The sequence below is a fragment of the Vigna unguiculata genome, chromosome 4, assembly GCF_004118075.2.
Source record: "Vigna unguiculata cultivar IT97K-499-35 chromosome 4, ASM411807v1, whole genome shotgun sequence".
Taxonomy (NCBI): Eukaryota; Viridiplantae; Streptophyta; class Magnoliopsida; order Fabales; family Fabaceae; genus Vigna; species Vigna unguiculata.
Window position 1 is genome coordinate 22,252,120 of NC_040282.1, and position 17,327 is coordinate 22,269,446.

The 17,327-nt window shown below is 30.4% G+C and overlaps 1 protein-coding gene across 13 annotated transcripts; it reads right to left on the reverse strand.

Moving 5' to 3' along the window:
* Positions 1–258: 258 nt before the first annotated feature.
* Positions 259–6,025, reverse strand: LOC114182350. Of its 13 annotated transcripts, none has more exons than XR_003604069.1 (6): positions 5,785–6,025; positions 5,576–5,638; positions 3,323–3,423; positions 1,170–1,206; positions 831–981; positions 259–736 (listed from the first exon to the last, which is right to left on the reverse strand). XR_003604069.1 is itself a non-coding variant. In XM_028069215.1 (6 exons), the coding sequence occupies exons 3-6, from the start codon at positions 3,378–3,380 to the stop codon at positions 643–645; spliced, it is 348 nt and encodes a 115-aa protein (XP_027925016.1). In that variant the 5' UTR covers positions 3,381–3,423; positions 5,576–5,638; positions 5,785–6,025; the 3' UTR covers positions 259–642. The 13 variants fall into 13 exon arrangements, 3 of the variants coding, with proteins under 3 accessions (XP_027925016.1, XP_027925014.1, XP_027925017.1); XM_028069215.1 differs by having other exon boundaries at positions 831–989; XM_028069213.1 differs by having other exon boundaries at positions 831–989; positions 1,170–1,227.
* Positions 6,026–17,327: the final 11,302 nt, after the last annotated feature.

Consider the following 17,327-nt stretch of genomic DNA (forward strand, 5'->3'; position numbering starts at 1 on the left):
AAGCAATTTAAATAGTGAACTCAATCATCAAGTGACTCTTGTCTAGGTTCTTCTCTTGTTTCTTCATCATCTGTTAAACTTGCATCAACGGTTGTTCCAGGTACATCATCCCTAGACCAAATATTTTCATTTTCATTAACCGTAAATTGATCAAACATTAGACTTCTTAATTGATCATCCAAGTGCTTTCCCACATCTTCATTCTCTAGATCACCATATATATCAAACAAATCTCTAGGGGTGGTGTTAGTAACAACATGGCAATCATCATTTGGGTCTTTTGTATAATACACTTGCTTTACTTGAGATGCAAATACAAAAGGATCATTCATAGATCAACCTATGAAAATTTATGAGTACCAATCTAAAACCATCTTGTTTAATTTGAAACTAATGACATTTGAACAACACAAACTTGAAATGTCCATAGTAATCCAATTCAATTGTATCTTTCAAAACTCCCTAGTAGGTAACATTTTCTACCAACGGATTTTCATCTTTCTTGCTTCTTTCACGACTTTCAATGACAAACTTGTAGCCATTTATTGCATATGCATAAAATCTTCTTGCAACTGTATTTGGCCCTTTAGACAACCATTTAACATCTTCATTAACATCTAAATTCCTTACTCGATCTTCAAATCATTCATGAAAAGTAAGACATTGATCTTCAGCCTTATTCCATTTTCTTGTTGAACCTTGACGATTGTGACTGAAAACAAATTCTTCATGTTGCCTACATAAAAAAAATTGAATATGCTATATATGTTAAGTAAACTATAATAAAGTGTAGTAATAATATGTATTCTTGAGTATGCATATCTTCTTACTTGAGAAATGGTTTGATAGCTTCAGAATTGAATAACACATATCGATGAGCTTGCTCCCATGTAAGAGGATCCAAACTTGTCATGACTCTATCTCCTATAGGGCCATCTAAACTCCTTGCTGGTTCATTGAATTTTGTTTGGATATCGTCATCTAAGTACCTTGAACAAAATGTCAAACATTCATATGCTATATACCCTTCTACAATAGAACCCTCTGGATAATGTCTATTACGCACATAGTTCTTTAAATTAAGAAGAAACTTATAAGCATACAAGTATAAAACTTAAGTACGAATTAAAAAGAAACCTACAAAAGGACAAAAATATAAATCAAATTACCTCTCAATTGGATACATCCAACGATAATGCACGGGTCCTGCAATTCTAGCTTTGTATGCTAAATGTATTGATAGATGAACCATTATAACAAAAAAAGATGGAGGGAAAATTCTTTCCAATTCGCAAAGAATCAATGCAATTTCAACATCCAAACATTCAAATAATTCAACATTGATAACTTTGGAGCATAAAATCTTGAAGAATGAGCTTAACTTAATTAAAACTCTTGTGACTTCTTTTGGTAAAACTCTTCGTACTGCTATTTTAAGTAAGTCTTGCATCAGAATATGAAAATCATGACTTTTAAGCCCAAAAAGTTTTTGCTGCTCAAGTTGAACACAATTAGAAATATTAGACCCATAATTTTCTGGAAGCTTCACTCCTTTCAAAATGCCACAAAAGATATCCTTTTCTTTTGATGAAAAAGTAAATCGTGTAGGTGGTAACTAATATTTATTTGGTTCTATTTCTATTGGGTGAATGTCCTGCCTTATACCCATCTTTACCAAGTCAAGGCAAGCTTTGATATGATCCTTTGATTTCCCATCTACATTCAATAGTGTTACAATTACATTTTCACAAATGTTATTTTCGATGTGCATTACATCGAGATTGTGACGGTGCAAATTAGTATCCCAATATGCCAACTCAAATAATATACTTTTTTTTGTCCATAGATCAACATTATTTATTTTCCTCTTTTGAGGGTTTCCAAATAAATTCTATCTTTCGCCAATTTTTTCCAATAAAGTAGAACCTAATAATGGAACTGAAGCAACTTTAAATTCTTCATAGCCATCAAAACATTTCTTATTTTTCCGCCATTTATGATTAGAGTCCAAAAATCTACGATGACCCATGTAGCACATCTTTTTACTTTTCGACAAGTACTTGGACCATGTATCATAGTTACGCACAAGGCACGCCAACTTTCCACTAGTACGCCAACCTGATAGCATAACATAGGCAGGGAAATCACTTAGAGTCCAAAGTAATGCAGTTCGAACAATAAAATATTGCTTACTAGAGGCATCATAGGTTTCAAATCCTTTCTCCCATAACTCCTTTATCTCATCAACTAGAGGTTTTAAATAGACATCAACTAGGGGAAGAAGGACCTGAAATAAGTAAAGATAACATCAAATAAGGTTGCTTCATGCAAGCCCATGGAGGTAGGTTGTATGACATTAAAAACAACTGGCCAAATACTATATTTTCTACTCATTGTCTTATATGGATTAAATCCATCACTTGCTAACCCAAGCCTCACATTTCGTGGATCCAATGCAAAATCAGGATGTAGTGAATCAAAAGTTTTCCAAGCAAGTGAATCTGCAGGATGCCTTAATTTTCCATCATTAGGACGACCCTTCTCATGCCATTTCATTGAATCAACAATTTTTGATGACATATATAACTTCTTGATCCTCGGTTTAAGAGGAAAATACCTCAACACTTTGCAAGAAACTTTCTTCTTAAGATTTAGACACTCTCTCTCTTTATATTTAGAAGCGCCACAGTTGGGGCATGCATTTTCATTCTCATGCTCTTTCCAAAATAGGATACAGTCATTAGGACAAGCATGGATTTTTTCATAACTACAACCTAACTCTTTGATTAACTATTTGCAATCTTGGAATGTTACTGACAAAGAAGAGTTTTTAGGAAGAAATTCTTTGAGCAATAGTAGTAGCGCACTAAATGATACATCGCTCCACCCATAAAGGTTTTTAATATGGAGTAAACGAAAAATGATTGATAGTTTTGAGAATTTTTTACAACCCGGGTATGCTTTTTGACGAGAATCTCCTACTAAATTGTAAATCCTCACCATTTCTACATCAAACTCTTCATCTTCATCCAAGATGTCATCAAAATCACACTCAGGCATCATGAAAGTATCCTCTAGAAGTTCATCCAAATTATCATGCATATTAGCCTTTCCTTTATCCACTTTCGAAGATCCACCTTCCCCATGAAAAATGCAGTTATCATATCTTTTATCAAATCCATCACAAATTAAGTGTTCATACACTTCTGCTCGGTTACTCCAACAACAATTATTACAATTCTTGCACGGACATAAAATTTGATCACCTTGTGCTGCATTACTAAATGCAAAGTTGAGAATTTTGTTTAAACCATCTAAGTACCTGCTAGAAGATCTTGGTTGACACATCCAACTCTTGTCCATGACTTTGGTTTTCTCATTAATTTTCCTTGATAATTGTTTCAGCTACTGTTAAGATAATTGCTGTAAAAGACATAATTGAATTAGATAACTTTTTCAACTTTATGGTCCAAAAAATATATCACTCAAAAAATCATATTTGTGGTCCAAGTTTAAATGCCATGAAGCAATAAAATCCAAGAAATGAACACATAAGCGCTGTGAATTGCAATAATTTTTGACAAAAACTAATTACTTAAATCATACATGTTACTAGTCACAACATCATAAAGACTGAAGAACCAGATAAAGATTCTTTTCAACTTGATGAAAGATAAAGAGATCCTCTAAAAAAATATTCAAGGCAAACCAAGATCGTGGGAATGTATAAGATGTGTGGGAATCAATTAAGTTCCTAATCAGCTGGATGCAGACAAAGGAGTGGCACTACAATACGAAAAATGGAAATCTCGTAGAACAACAAAGTTTGGTTAAAATATATTGATCTGCCTCTGTCTGCCATCCTATTCCATTGTAGGTACAAAGATATCTGTATAACTATCAATTGAAATGATAAAATTGTTAATAACATATTCGACTGTGCTTACCTCTTTTTTTGTCTCATTAGATAGGGAAATAACATTGTTTGGTTGTGTCTCCAGCAAAACAATGCATGGGTCTAGCAGTGTTAGAGCAAGCCTGATGGATTTGACTCTCTCTATATCATATACACTAATGAACATTATCTATTCTCTGATCTTCAATCTAATTTGATGCAATTCAACAAATTACATACTTGAAACACAACTTGTCTATTTCACAAATTTACTGAATTACAAATTTTTGCAATTTGTATTTTTGTTTTAAAGAATTTCACTCATAATTTTTTAAAAATATGATCAACGATGAAAAGTGTATTGTTAGCACCTCTCAGAAAAAAAAGAGAGAAAGAATTTAGGCAACCAACTTCACTTCATGAATTTTCAGAAAGAAATTGTGCTTAAATAAGTAATAATCATGAGATCACTGATTCATACACATATTTTAGACCCCATAAAAGGAATCATGATATACATTTATGCCAAGTTCTGTAAGCATTGATCCATTGATCCAGCATCAATAAAATCCAACTAACAAAAGGAATACATGACCAAACTAACAATATTGTATTAAATAGATAATATTTCAAAACTAACAAAGCAAATTTCACTCTTCTTGAAATTGTCTGAACTTTGAAAGCGTGTACGTATTTTCATTGAACTCCAACGTAACAGATATTTACATTCCTCTTCCCTATAAGATGACCGAATACACTATAGAACTGTACATGCACACAATTGATTCACAAACATCAATCACATGTTCTAATAAAATTGTTTCACAAGAACATATTTGAAAGAGAAAAATGAAATGACTATAAAAACTGACGATACATAGCAATCTACAGTCAAATGAAAATATGAAAACTCTATAAACAACATCAAAATCATGCATTCTAGTGTGCAGCGTAAAAACCCAATACTATCAGTATTGCTTGCACAGAGGATTAGTTTAAAAAAGAAACTGAAACACTATACTGTCAGCTTAAACCACATTTAATTCCAAATTAGCATCATCGTTATGTAGGTCCAAGTCGATGGGTATAGGAATGGAAATTCTAACTAGACCTTGTGGGTATTCGCCAAATGCAAAGAAGCCTTGAGGAATTATTGACGGTCATAAGACATGAACTGAAGTGTATAGTTCTTCTCAACCAATTTGCATCAAACAATTTTTCTCTCAAACAAAGTATAAAAAGTGTCTTCATATTTAACTATTGACATGCGCCAGAATGAAAGCAATCGAAGCACAAAAAAGTATATATCAATGGTAATATACCCATTGTTCTAAAATACAAGGTGGAACAAATCTATGATTCATAAGCATGTACACTCCTAAACAATAAAATTATACATAAAAAGATTTAGCAGACAATCCCTCAAACAAAAATTTCAAGAAAATCATATTATTAATGCTGTATAAGAATGATGGTTCAACCTCTGGTTAACAATTTCAAGTTGTTGAAGGTTGTAACTATAAGGGTGACCAATTCATGCTATTGACTACAAGCACAAGCTCAAAGGGAAGCAACAAAATAGCAATCTATAGTTCTGTACTCACAATGGCATATCTCAACGTCTGAACCACCAACAAAGAAAGTCATAAAACGCTTCACCAATTGTAGAGATTTACTAACCTTTACAATATCTTCAAGAATGCAAAGAAATCCCTCCTTTTTGTGATGCTTCATCGATTTGTGCTTATGCGAAATTAAAATAGTGAATCAACAATTTGTTAATAATAAATAGATATATTGAAATAAGAGGAAAAGAATATGAGAAATTTGGAAGATGCATTAGGTTTTGCGAAATGAAAAGAGGTGTATGGGAAAAAGATTTTGAATACCAGAAGATGGGAATGGAAGTCAATGCCTTCAAGCAGGTTGCGAAAGACGAGCAACGACCAGATCGTTGAAGATGACTCGAGCACTACCAAGGACAGTTTGAAGAAAAATCGTTGAGGATGTTTTGAAGGATGTTTCGAGCAACACTAAGGAGATGTTTTGGTAACACTAAGGAGGGTTTGAAAAGAAAGATACGAGAGTTTGGATTGTTAGGGCTTAGGATGTATTGTTACTCTTTGATAACTACTTGTCAGGGATTCAAACACAATGAACTGGTCATATGTTAATTTAATATTTTTTAAATAAATTAAAATATTACTCTAAAATGTTAATTTTTAAATTAATTTTAACTATTTTAATGTTATAATAAAATTTATTATTTAATAAATTTATTGTTATTATTTTAAAATATTTTATAAAGTTACAATTTAAAAAAGTGAAAACTTAATTACTTATCGTAATATTTATTTAAAAGTGTTACTTGTAACGTTTTTTAAAAAGTATGACTTGGTGTACATAGGATAACATTTTTAAGAAATGTAACAAAAAAATGTTGTTAAAACTAATAAATCATGTGATGATACTATAGAGATGTAAAAGCTATTATTTTAAATTTATCTTTAAATGAATTAAAATATTAATTTAAAATTGATCTGAAACCACATAGAATTTAAATATCTGAAAAGGTTTTTAAATTTATTATTAAATAAATTAAAATATTACTTTAAAATATTAAATATTTCAATATTATAATAAAATTAATTAATTATAAATTTATTGTTATCATTTTAAAATTTTACAATTAAGGTAAAAAATGAAAATTATTTATTTATTTATAGTAACATTTATTTAAAAATGTTACAATATCATAGTAACAATATTTATAGTAACATTTTTAATTACTTATGATATCATTTTCTAAAAAGTATTACTATAATTATTCATAAGATAACATTTAAGATAGATGTAATAGAAAAATGTTACTAAATCTAATAATTTTTGTAGTGGAAGGAACTGTGAAGGAAGGAATGGTTCACTTCATCTCAAGTTATATTCAGTATGTTGTTGCTACTGCAACCTCTTTTCACTGGAACGAAATTTTATCACGGCTCTGTTGGTTCAAGCAACTTTTCAGAGGTATCCTTCTTTTTCATCTTTTTCTTTAGGTATTTTATGAAGACTTTTAACAAAATATAATTCTGTTTATAATATCTTCAAGCATATCAAAATTTAACAATTTCTTTTTCAGTTTTTTCTATTTGTTTTTTGAGTATTCTATCCATGGATTCATTCTCATAGAAGTTATGTTTGTAGGAAGGAGTCATGCACTACAAGAAAAAATATTTTTAACGGAGGTTTATTTTTACATTACCCAGGGTTAAAACTTTTACTAAGTTCTCTATCCAGGGTTTCGATTTCCCCCACTAAACCATTCTTGGAAAATGTGTTAGCCGGGGTTTTTAGGAACCCCAGGAAGCACCAATCAATAACGAAGGTTTTTTATCCTCTTGTATTTAACATAGGTTTTAAAACCTCAGTTAAGTTCTGTGGGTTTAAAACCCCCGGTTAATTATCATGAATTTTGAAACCTTATCGTGGATTTTGAAACCTCCATAAAATACTATGGGTTTTAGAACCTCCATAAAATAACATAGGTTTCAGAACCCCCATAAAATACCATGGGTTTCAAAACCCCCTAAAATACCCTGGGCTTCAAAACCTCCGTAAATACTATAGGTTTCAAAACCTCCACAAAGTACCATAGATTTTTAAATTATTATTATTATATTTTTTTTACTCATTTATCATTTATGTATTCATATATATTTTTTCAATCATAATTATTTACATTTATTATATTTTTTTAATCTATATTTAATGAAATTATACCTAAATAGATATAAACTCATCAAATTGACAAATTATTTATAGATGACTAAATTTATATCAAAGTATAACAAATATACGAATTCAAATTCAAGTACAATATTAGTCAGCAAAAACTATCATGAAGTACTGCATTGGTTCTCAAAACATAAAATGATTCAATTAACTTCCACATTATATTATATTCTTCAACTATCACATATGATTTTCCTCATGTCCAGAACTTGTTGTATTAGTTGGCACACTTCCTTGATTAGAAACCTATAATATAAATGTGAATCATAATTACAAATGTAAACTCTGAAAAATAAAAGAAGTTATGTAGTCTTAAACATTACCGGTGCAGGATTGAACATAGTCAACTCAAAAGGCAATTGACCTTGATAATTTTGAGAAAAGAAGTTCATGATTGCATCAAGTCTTTTGTCACGTTCTTCATTTCGTTTATTTTGTTCATCCAATTGTGACTTTAATGCAATGACCTATATTAGAACACAATCTATTATTAAAATTGTAAAAAACACATAAACATTATAAAACACTCAATCTATGAACAAAAAATATACTACATTTCTTACTCCTACTTATAGAAAACAATCCAAAGCAACACAACAACAACATTAATAGTGTCCAATAATATTCAACACAACAACATTTACAACCTTGGCATGACAATCCAAAGCAAACAACAACATATTGTTACACATGACAATCCAAATCAATAACCTGATTTTGCAATTCTAAATAAGAAGGACAAGATGAAAATGTACCAAAATGAAAATTCCTAGTATATCCAAACACACGAGAAGGGCAAGGTCCCAATCCCATTCCTCGGACACGACCACAATGTTCTTTACTTCCTAGAACATGAGCTAGTGGATCTTCAATTGATATATCTTGTGAAAGGGAAGATGTATTTGTCTCATGCTTTAATTTTTTCCTACAAATAATACAAAATGTTATCAATGAAGGTAACATTCAATTTGATTCAGTATTTGTCTTTAGACAACTTATACTTACTCCAATCTCTCTTGCTCCATCATTCACAAATTCCCCATTAGCATTTTCGAACATGGACAAATTATCTTACCCTCAACGCTCTTATTAGCAAATGCAAAGTCCAAAAATTTATTCAATCCATCCATGTATTGTTGTGTATTTCGAGGCAAATCAATCCAAGACTTATCCAAATCCATTAAGAATAGTTTGTTAATGAGAACAAAAATAAATTTAATAAAGAAAAAATGTAATTAATGATATAAGAATAGAAAAATGTATTGATTTTTCCACCCATGATCAAAGGAGAATAAGGATCAAAACAATTTTATAGTGGATAATAAATAACAATTTTGAGGGAAATGGTGTTCCTTGAATAACTTCTGTCATTCAAATTCAGGCTTGGATGGTTTGAGATTATAAGGAGCAACTACAAGAGTTTCATCTATTTTGAAAGATGGGTCAATTGACTTATAATGAGATACCGATATATATCACTTTTAAAATCTTATTTCATTTTCAAAGAATGAACTAAAACATTACTAAATGTTTTAAATTTATGTTTTTATATTTCTCTATGTAGAAATATTCGTATGAAATTCTAATCATTTTACCATATTCTAATTGATACAAACAAGGGACAAACAAAAACTATTGATGCCAAAAAGCAGAAGTATCCAGAAAACAATAAATGATCCAAATTCAATGTATATACCCCACACCTCTTTCTGCGCTCTAAATAAAAATAATTAAACTACAATATTCCTAACAAAATAGAATACCAAGAAAGTTACTCACATCACAAATATCCTAACCGGGTTGTCCCCTATTAAAATATGCTACATCTTTGTGCCCAATTATAAACTTCACATTAAAGTATTCATTTCCCTTCATTTTTTTGGGGCACCCCAAAATTTTCAAGGGACAAACATGACTTTATTTTTTCAATGGGAAAACCTACAAGCAAGCCCATGTTATCTTGTTCTTTTCCTTCATCATGTTTTTTTTATCAAATCTCTTTCTTATTTAAAAGATGAAGCAAACAAACTGAATCCTCTCTTTTGATCTTGGTTTCATTCCTCATCAAATCACTTTTCCTCCCTTTATAGAAATCTTAGATATGCTTTTAACACAAGGTGGTGGTGGAATATCTTCACCAAGTTTAGATTAGACACAAATAAAATATATAACATCACCTTCTTTTCCAACTCTCACCACCACATGACTACAATTCTTTCTACAGATTACAACATTACTTCCCCCTTTCACTAACTTTTACATTGTTAAAAGATACCAAAAAAGTTAACCTATAAAATTACAATAAGGATTGTTGTGTAAAGGATTAGAATATGTCTGCGAGAGAGTTACACAAAAAAGAAATACAATTAAACCACAACTAAAAATGAAAATCAAATAAAAAGTGAGAAAACCTACCTATGAAAATAGTAGAACCTTCTGGTAAATTTTAGTTACTGGCGCTTCTATTTAAATTTTCAAATTTAATACTCTGTTGTTCAGCATCACCAACCTTTTCCCCTTGTCCAGTTTTTGTGAATGTCTCAACCTGCTCATGTTTAGAATGCTAAAATACAATACAATACCAAAATGATAGAGTATCTAAACTTGTCTAGAGTTTCTCAAAATCTTGTATTGAGTTTGATAAACTCGTCTAACCTCACAAACTATTAGAGAAAATAAACTTCAATTTTAACATGGTACTAAGAAAATGTAAAACTTTATTTTGTCATCTACATGATGTGGTTGAATAAAAGGGTTGACAGGGCACATTTAATAAAGTTACTCAGAACAACCTATTATTCCTCATTAAGTTACTATGACTCCCACAGATCCATAAACATGCTTCCTGTTATATTGTTAAAAGAGAACTAAAACTCTAATTTCTCCTACTTTTTATATTGTTACTATTGAAACATTTTGAGACATGCATCATGGGATTCCCTTAACAAGTTTAAAAGGCTGCTAGACTTAAATTGGAAATCTGTCAGGTTCATAGAATGAATTTCATTAACCAACATTTATAAAAATTACTTTGCTTCTCAATGAAAATGTAATGACATGATTAAGACTTTAGTGAACTTAATTTAAATCACATGAGGGATGAACACATACTAGTAGCATAATGAGATGAGGTATTCAAACTTACAAGTAATCGAATCCACTTTATGTTTCTAAAATCTCGTCAGAGCCAATCTACATTCTTACCTTCATGTATATAGTCAATTTCTTGACGTAGAATACTGCAAAGTAGCATGTGAAACACTATAAATTATAGAAACCATTGAAATAATAGAGTAATGAAGAGAAGGTGAAATTACTGATATGAAAGAACATAATTATAAGATGAATTATAATTTATTGGACAAATGAATTATAAGACTAATGAAAAAACTTCAAGCTTCAAATAAAAAAAATGAAAAATCCACTCATGATGTGTTAAGATAATAACTACATTATAATGTAAACTACAAAGAGTAACATCAAGCTTTCAAGGATTCACATGTCCACATCCATGATTCACACTTGAGGGGGTCTGTGACTTCTTTCATCATGGTGTGATTTTTTAAGACTTTAGAAACACCGTAATAGTTAGAAATGAAGATTAATCATAGTTTTGGTGGCTTGTTGAGTTCTCTGGAAAAAACTCAATGCAAGTTTGTTTCAAAACAAGCACAGGATATCATAGCAAATTCAAATAAAACATTGTTACATTCAAATATTCTTCAAGCTGGTATTAGACCTCTTTTACCAAGAACTTGCCCTATTACTTGAAAACAAAAACAAAAAAATATCTTACTATGTAAATAATCAATCCAACATTATCTTTAAACAACTTTAGATTCAGAGTACATTTTGTGTCTCTTCAAACCATATTCTAACATAATGCAAAAAGCACAACTTAGAATAGGTGATTCATTCTGCACCTCAGATGGTCTGTGTTACAAATTGAGAAAAAAATAAGCATACATTACAATACAAATGATGTTATTTGTATTTCAATACAAGTGTTTCAAAAAAATAATTTAGAACATTGGAAAGGTGTAAATATGAATGTTACAGTAGATTTAGTAAAATCTAACATAATATTTATATTACCTCTGGTTGCATTCTTCAAAATACAATTAAATGGCATTTAAGAGTTGGTAATTGGAAACATGAACATCTAAAAGAGACACAAGCTAAATGTGAAAGTTAGGTTTACAAGGCGTATAATGTTAACCAAAAAGGGGGCAAAAAAAAAAACCCTTCCTAGGTGTGGTTGAAACAACCTCTGGTAACATCACTGTAGAACTAGACTTTGTCCACATCTACCGTGATCCACACCAAATCTTGTAACACTAGCATTAGAATAAGATGAAGCAGGTAAGGATCCTCAGGCATCATACAATTGTAACACCAAATCTTATTTAAATTGTTCTTCAACCATTTTCCATTACAAGAGATAAAAATAACAATTCAATTGTTACAATTCTTATTACTCTATGGTACATAATCTTACTTTTTCTCACAGATAATTTATTCATATTTTTTGTGAATTGTAAAAGAAAAACAGGGCAAACCTTTACCTTTTTATTTCACTCCAGAGGGAAAAGAAAAATGTGATATCACTTCCATTAATGTGAACAACACTCTAACTGACTTCATAAGTATGTAACTTGAATCATTACAGGTAGCTCCTTAAGAAAATGAAACAAATTAGAAATCTAAATCAGAATTACCTACATCTCTTGGAGTTTTTTCTCATTATTCGTTGCCTCACATTCTTCTTCGTTGTTGTTACGAATGTTGAAGCTCATGTGAATTGAATAGTACACCTTTGTTTCATCAACGAAGGCAAATTTTACCTTTCCTTTCTCGTATTATTCCAAAATTCAAAGAAATTAACAACAACATAAACTTAACCCTAAATTACATAGGTGAGAGAATGAAATATACTACCTGTGATCATACAAGAATTGACAACCGCGAACAGAGTAGGCATCGCAAATGGAGGAAAAAAAACCTAGAATGAGATGATGAAGTGAGAGGCACCACTTACCAGAGAGACAAAACACGGAAACACATGAATGAGCAGTGAGGAGACTGAACTAGGAGATGTAGTGGTGAGGGAGACTGCGCGGTGAGTGGTGTCGCCGTTGTGGTGAAGATCTTGATCTCGCTGGCGATAGGAGAAGTGGTGATCGACGAGTGAGGAAGATTACGATGAAAAAAAAGCTTTGAAAAATAAAACACTCACTAATTAAGTTTAAAATAATATAATTGATGGATTGTGACGGTTAAAGAAAAATATCATAAATAAAAATATTTTTAGCGGTTTATTTAACCGCTACAAATCGTCAATAAAAAATATTTTTTTGTAGTGAATAATACTTAATTTAATTGTTAAAAAATAAATCATAATAAGTATAATTACTTTAGAATAATTTTATATAAGAAAATTCACGTGAATTAATTGTAGGAGGCTTTTTCTAAAAGAAAATAATCTACATGTATTTTTTTTAATAATTTTTAAGGAACATTACATATATTTTCATAGAAATAAATTGGCAAAAAATATTATAAGTAATAATTGTATACATTTTATGGAGTTTGAACTTGGAGTTTGAAAGAAACCTAGACTATTTTCTAGAGGTTTAAAACTAAATCTTTGTAATTTAGCAAAGGTGTTAAAAACCTATACTACTTTTTAAAGGTTTAACATTAAACCTTTGTAATTTAAGGGAGGTTTTAAAACCTATACTATTTTTTAGAGGTTTAAAGTTAAACCTTTGTAATTTAACGAAAGTTTTGAAAACCTACACTATTTTATAGAGTTTTAACACTAAACCTTTGGAATTTAACGAAAATTTTAAAAACCTCAGTTAAGTTAATCCATTGCTAAGGTTATATTAACCTTTGCTAAATAACCCCCGTTAATTGCAATTTTTTTTTTTGTAGTGATGTCTCTTATATCGTAATGTCAAGGAATCTCACGAATACCCTAATACTTAATGATTCAGAAAATGATTGAGACAATGATAATTATGTTGTATGACTTTGGTTTAGGTCTCTATCCTTGATTGCTAGCAAGGGAAGTAATTCATGGCTGAAAACTCTGAAAGATTTAATAGTTGAATATGATCATATAATGAAGGATTTTCCTTTGAATTGGCTTGAAGAAGGCGCAAGTGGATATCACAACTCAGATTTTTCTAGGAAGCTCACTTTGCTGAATTTTCTTTGGGATGAAGTGTTTGGCATGCACTAAGTAAGTGTGTCACGTATATGAGAAAATTAGCTTTCTTTGTATTTTGCGTTTGTTTTATTGCTTCACCGCTTTATCAATCTTTTTCTTTTCCCTTTGTATTCGTAATCTTGTTTTAAAGTGGTTGGAAATGTTCTTAAAGGTGACTCCACTTCAAATGGAGAAGCATAATGTTATACTTGCAAAGCTAAAAAGTGAAGTGGTTCAAGCTCATGATGAGGTGTTGAAGTTAAAAGGTGCAGTTCCAAAAGGTATGATATGATATTTGTGAATTAATCATTATGTTATGATGTCTAATGTTTTCACATAATACCAATAACATTCAGTTATGCGACATTTGAAAGCATTTTTCTTTTGCAAGGTAACTCTCAAAATCCATTTGAAATGATGATACCATTGTGATTTGGACTCTAGGAATTTTTCTAAAAGAAAGCAATATGGATATGTGAAAATGCAAGATGAAACTGCTTCTTCATTTGAAGAAAAATGGTTTGTCTATGGTCCTGAGAAGAAGGAAGAAGTTGATAAGTATATTCACTCAAGGTGAGTAAGTGGATTGCTTTTGTAGTTTTTTATGTTGTACATGGCATTGGAAAGCTTGCATTCTTTGTATTTTGACGATAAACATGATGGTAAATAGTTACCAAAGCTAGCTTGAGTCTGTTGAATATGTTAGAGAAAAGTTATCACCTTAACAAGCATTTTATCTATCAATTAAGAAGTATTATGAATTTGAAATTGGATCCTTAGATATCATTTAAGACAGATTTATAATGTGATATTTTCTAATAACCTTGATATGCAGTTTTTAATGCTATCTTTGGATGTTACATTTTAGTTCTTTACATTTGTCGATTACGTCACAGCTACTCAATTGTTTGTGTGGCTATGCGTCCAAACATTTGTTTTTGTTAGTGGTATTGTAGTTTTCTATTCTATAATTGATGGTCCACAGGTGAGAGCAATAACAATGTTTGTTTTGTACTATTGTTTCGGGGCTAAAAGACTCAAAAATCACAAGGTTTCTCCCATGCTTTTAACTGATGTTTGTGTTCTTGTACAAAAGGGAACTTCATTATCATGATCTACATTCACTTGTAGCAAGAGTATGAAGTTGATGATAATGCTAAAATGTGAAAAAGAAAATGAACTTGTTGTATGTTGTTGTAGTGGATTATAAAGCTAGAAGTTTATTTTTGATAGAAACAAGAGAAACATACGTTTTTTTTTTTATGTAATTACTATTCTTAGTGATCTTATTCTTCCTTTAACTAGTTAGATATGGTTTCAAATGAATTGCAAAGTGATACATTTTAAATATTCTTAAGTAATTACATCTTTTACCTTAATATTAGCTTTATGTTTTCATTTAATACTACCTATATTATTTTTTCTTAACCACACAATCAATCTATCATATTATATATATATATATATATATATATATATATATATATATATATATATAATATAAAAATAACTAAAATCTAAACTTATGAAAAAGATAAAAAAAAACGACACATGCGTACGCACAGGTCTAATACCAGTAAGTTAGAAAACCATATACATGTAATCTATTATTGCCCCTAACTCATTAAATAAAAAAGGATAAAGAGTTTCTAAGCTATGGACCTTAAACACAGAATGGCACATAGACACCCATCAGAAAATGAAAAATTTACATTTTGTCATTTTATTTTTCAACATATTGTTTGCATTTTTGTAAATGTTTAAATTAATTGATAAGTAGGTTAATAAACTATTTTTAGGTTATCATCTCCTCGTAATAAATTATGAAGATAAATTATACTTAAACTTACATCCCAAATGTAATACTTTACTTTTAATTTATTTTCAATAATAGAAATAACTTATGCATGAATGCTTTCATCATAAACACTTATAAATTTTGGTGGTGTTTGAATAAATTTCACTCTTAAATATTTATGACGGAATAAAGCTGTTAAAATTAATTGAGTTTCTCCAATAAAGTAAAGTCTACTTGTAAACTTCACTTCTTGACGACATTAAATGAAAAGACTTCTATAAAAGCTGACAGTACAAATTATATGAGAAATATTTAGAAGTCCCACTTTGTATACATCAAGTCTTTGAGTGCAACTTTTATATATATATATATATGGCAACTTCTTTGGTTAATACCAATTTTTTTTAGATTAGAACATTGCTTACTCTAGTAGGATTGTCTTAGTTCACACATTTAACGAACACCTGATCATGTTGTCTCTGTGTGTTTTGGATATGGAAATTTCTTTTAATTATTTTTACTAGATTTTCTTTCTTTAGCTTCATGAGCAAATACTCTTGGCATTAAGTTCTTTTGAGGTAGCTATAGTTCTGAAACATGGAGCTCTAGTTTTCCAAAAAAAAAAAAAAATACTCTTGACAAAAATGTCAAATTGAGAAGTTCTTTTAAGTTCCCGTTTCCACAAATAATTATGAACATATTGTGTATTTTTACTTCCTTTCTTTTTTTTTTATGAAATTTGTTTTTATAAGAAATAGTATAAGTGAAAGTAAGAAACGAACTGTATATATCTGAATTTTTGTGTGTCTGTGTTACAAAGAAACAACAGTTAAGATGATTTTCTCAGAACAAACAGCCTTAATGTTTACCTTTATGGAAAAGATTATTGGCTCCAGTAGTTACTTTGTAATGTGATTTCTTCCAATCTCTCTTGGCACAAATGAAATTTGGTGGTGCATCGGTGATTTGTTTGTAACATGTCCCTACTCTTTGACAGAACTATTGTATATTGTTGCAAGTTCTGGTCTATATCCCTCATCTCAGCTTGTTAATTCAACCCTTTACATGACTATTCTTCGCCTCACAACATAAAATTTTGTAACTGGTTGATGGGTTATTTATTATAAGAATATTGTTAATGATTGCAGGATTTATTTGATGTGGTTGGTTAGGTGTTGAACACTTAATTTTTTATAGATCGATGTAATACATTAACCACTGATATGGATCTGGTTTAACTAAGATTTGGTGATATCCAGACCTCAAGTCTATTTTAGAGAACACTATAGCTCCCCTCAGCTGATCCAACAGATCATCAATTCTCAACAGTGGGTACTTATTCTTCATGATTAGTTTACTCAACTGACAGTAATCAACACACAACCTTGAACTATCGTCCTTCTTCTTTACCAAGAGCACAGGTGCTCCCCAAGGTGATACACTAGGTCAGATGAACTTCTTCTTAAGTAGGTCTTCTATCTGCTTCTTCAATTCAGCCAATTCTGCTGGTGCCATCCGATACGGTGCCATGGACACTAGACCAACTCCAGGGATGAGATCAATAGTGAAATCTACCTCCCTCCTGGCCAGTAGTTCTGGTATTTCCTCTGGAAAAACATCTACATACTCAT

Excerpts from the sequence above, each read along its gene's own strand:
- LOC114182350 (XM_028069213.1), bottom strand. The coding sequence starts at position 3,380 with ATGAGAAAACCAAAGTCATGGACAAGAGTTGGATGTGTCAACCAAGAT. Across the intron at positions 1,228-3,322 it reads CAACCAAGATCTTCTAGCAG|CATACAAAGCTAGAATTGCA; the intron begins GTACTTAGATGG and ends CAATACATTTAG. Across the intron at positions 737-830 it reads GCTATCAAACCATTTCTCAA|GCAACATGAAGAATTTGTTT; the intron begins GTAAGAAGATAT and ends TTTTTTATGTAG.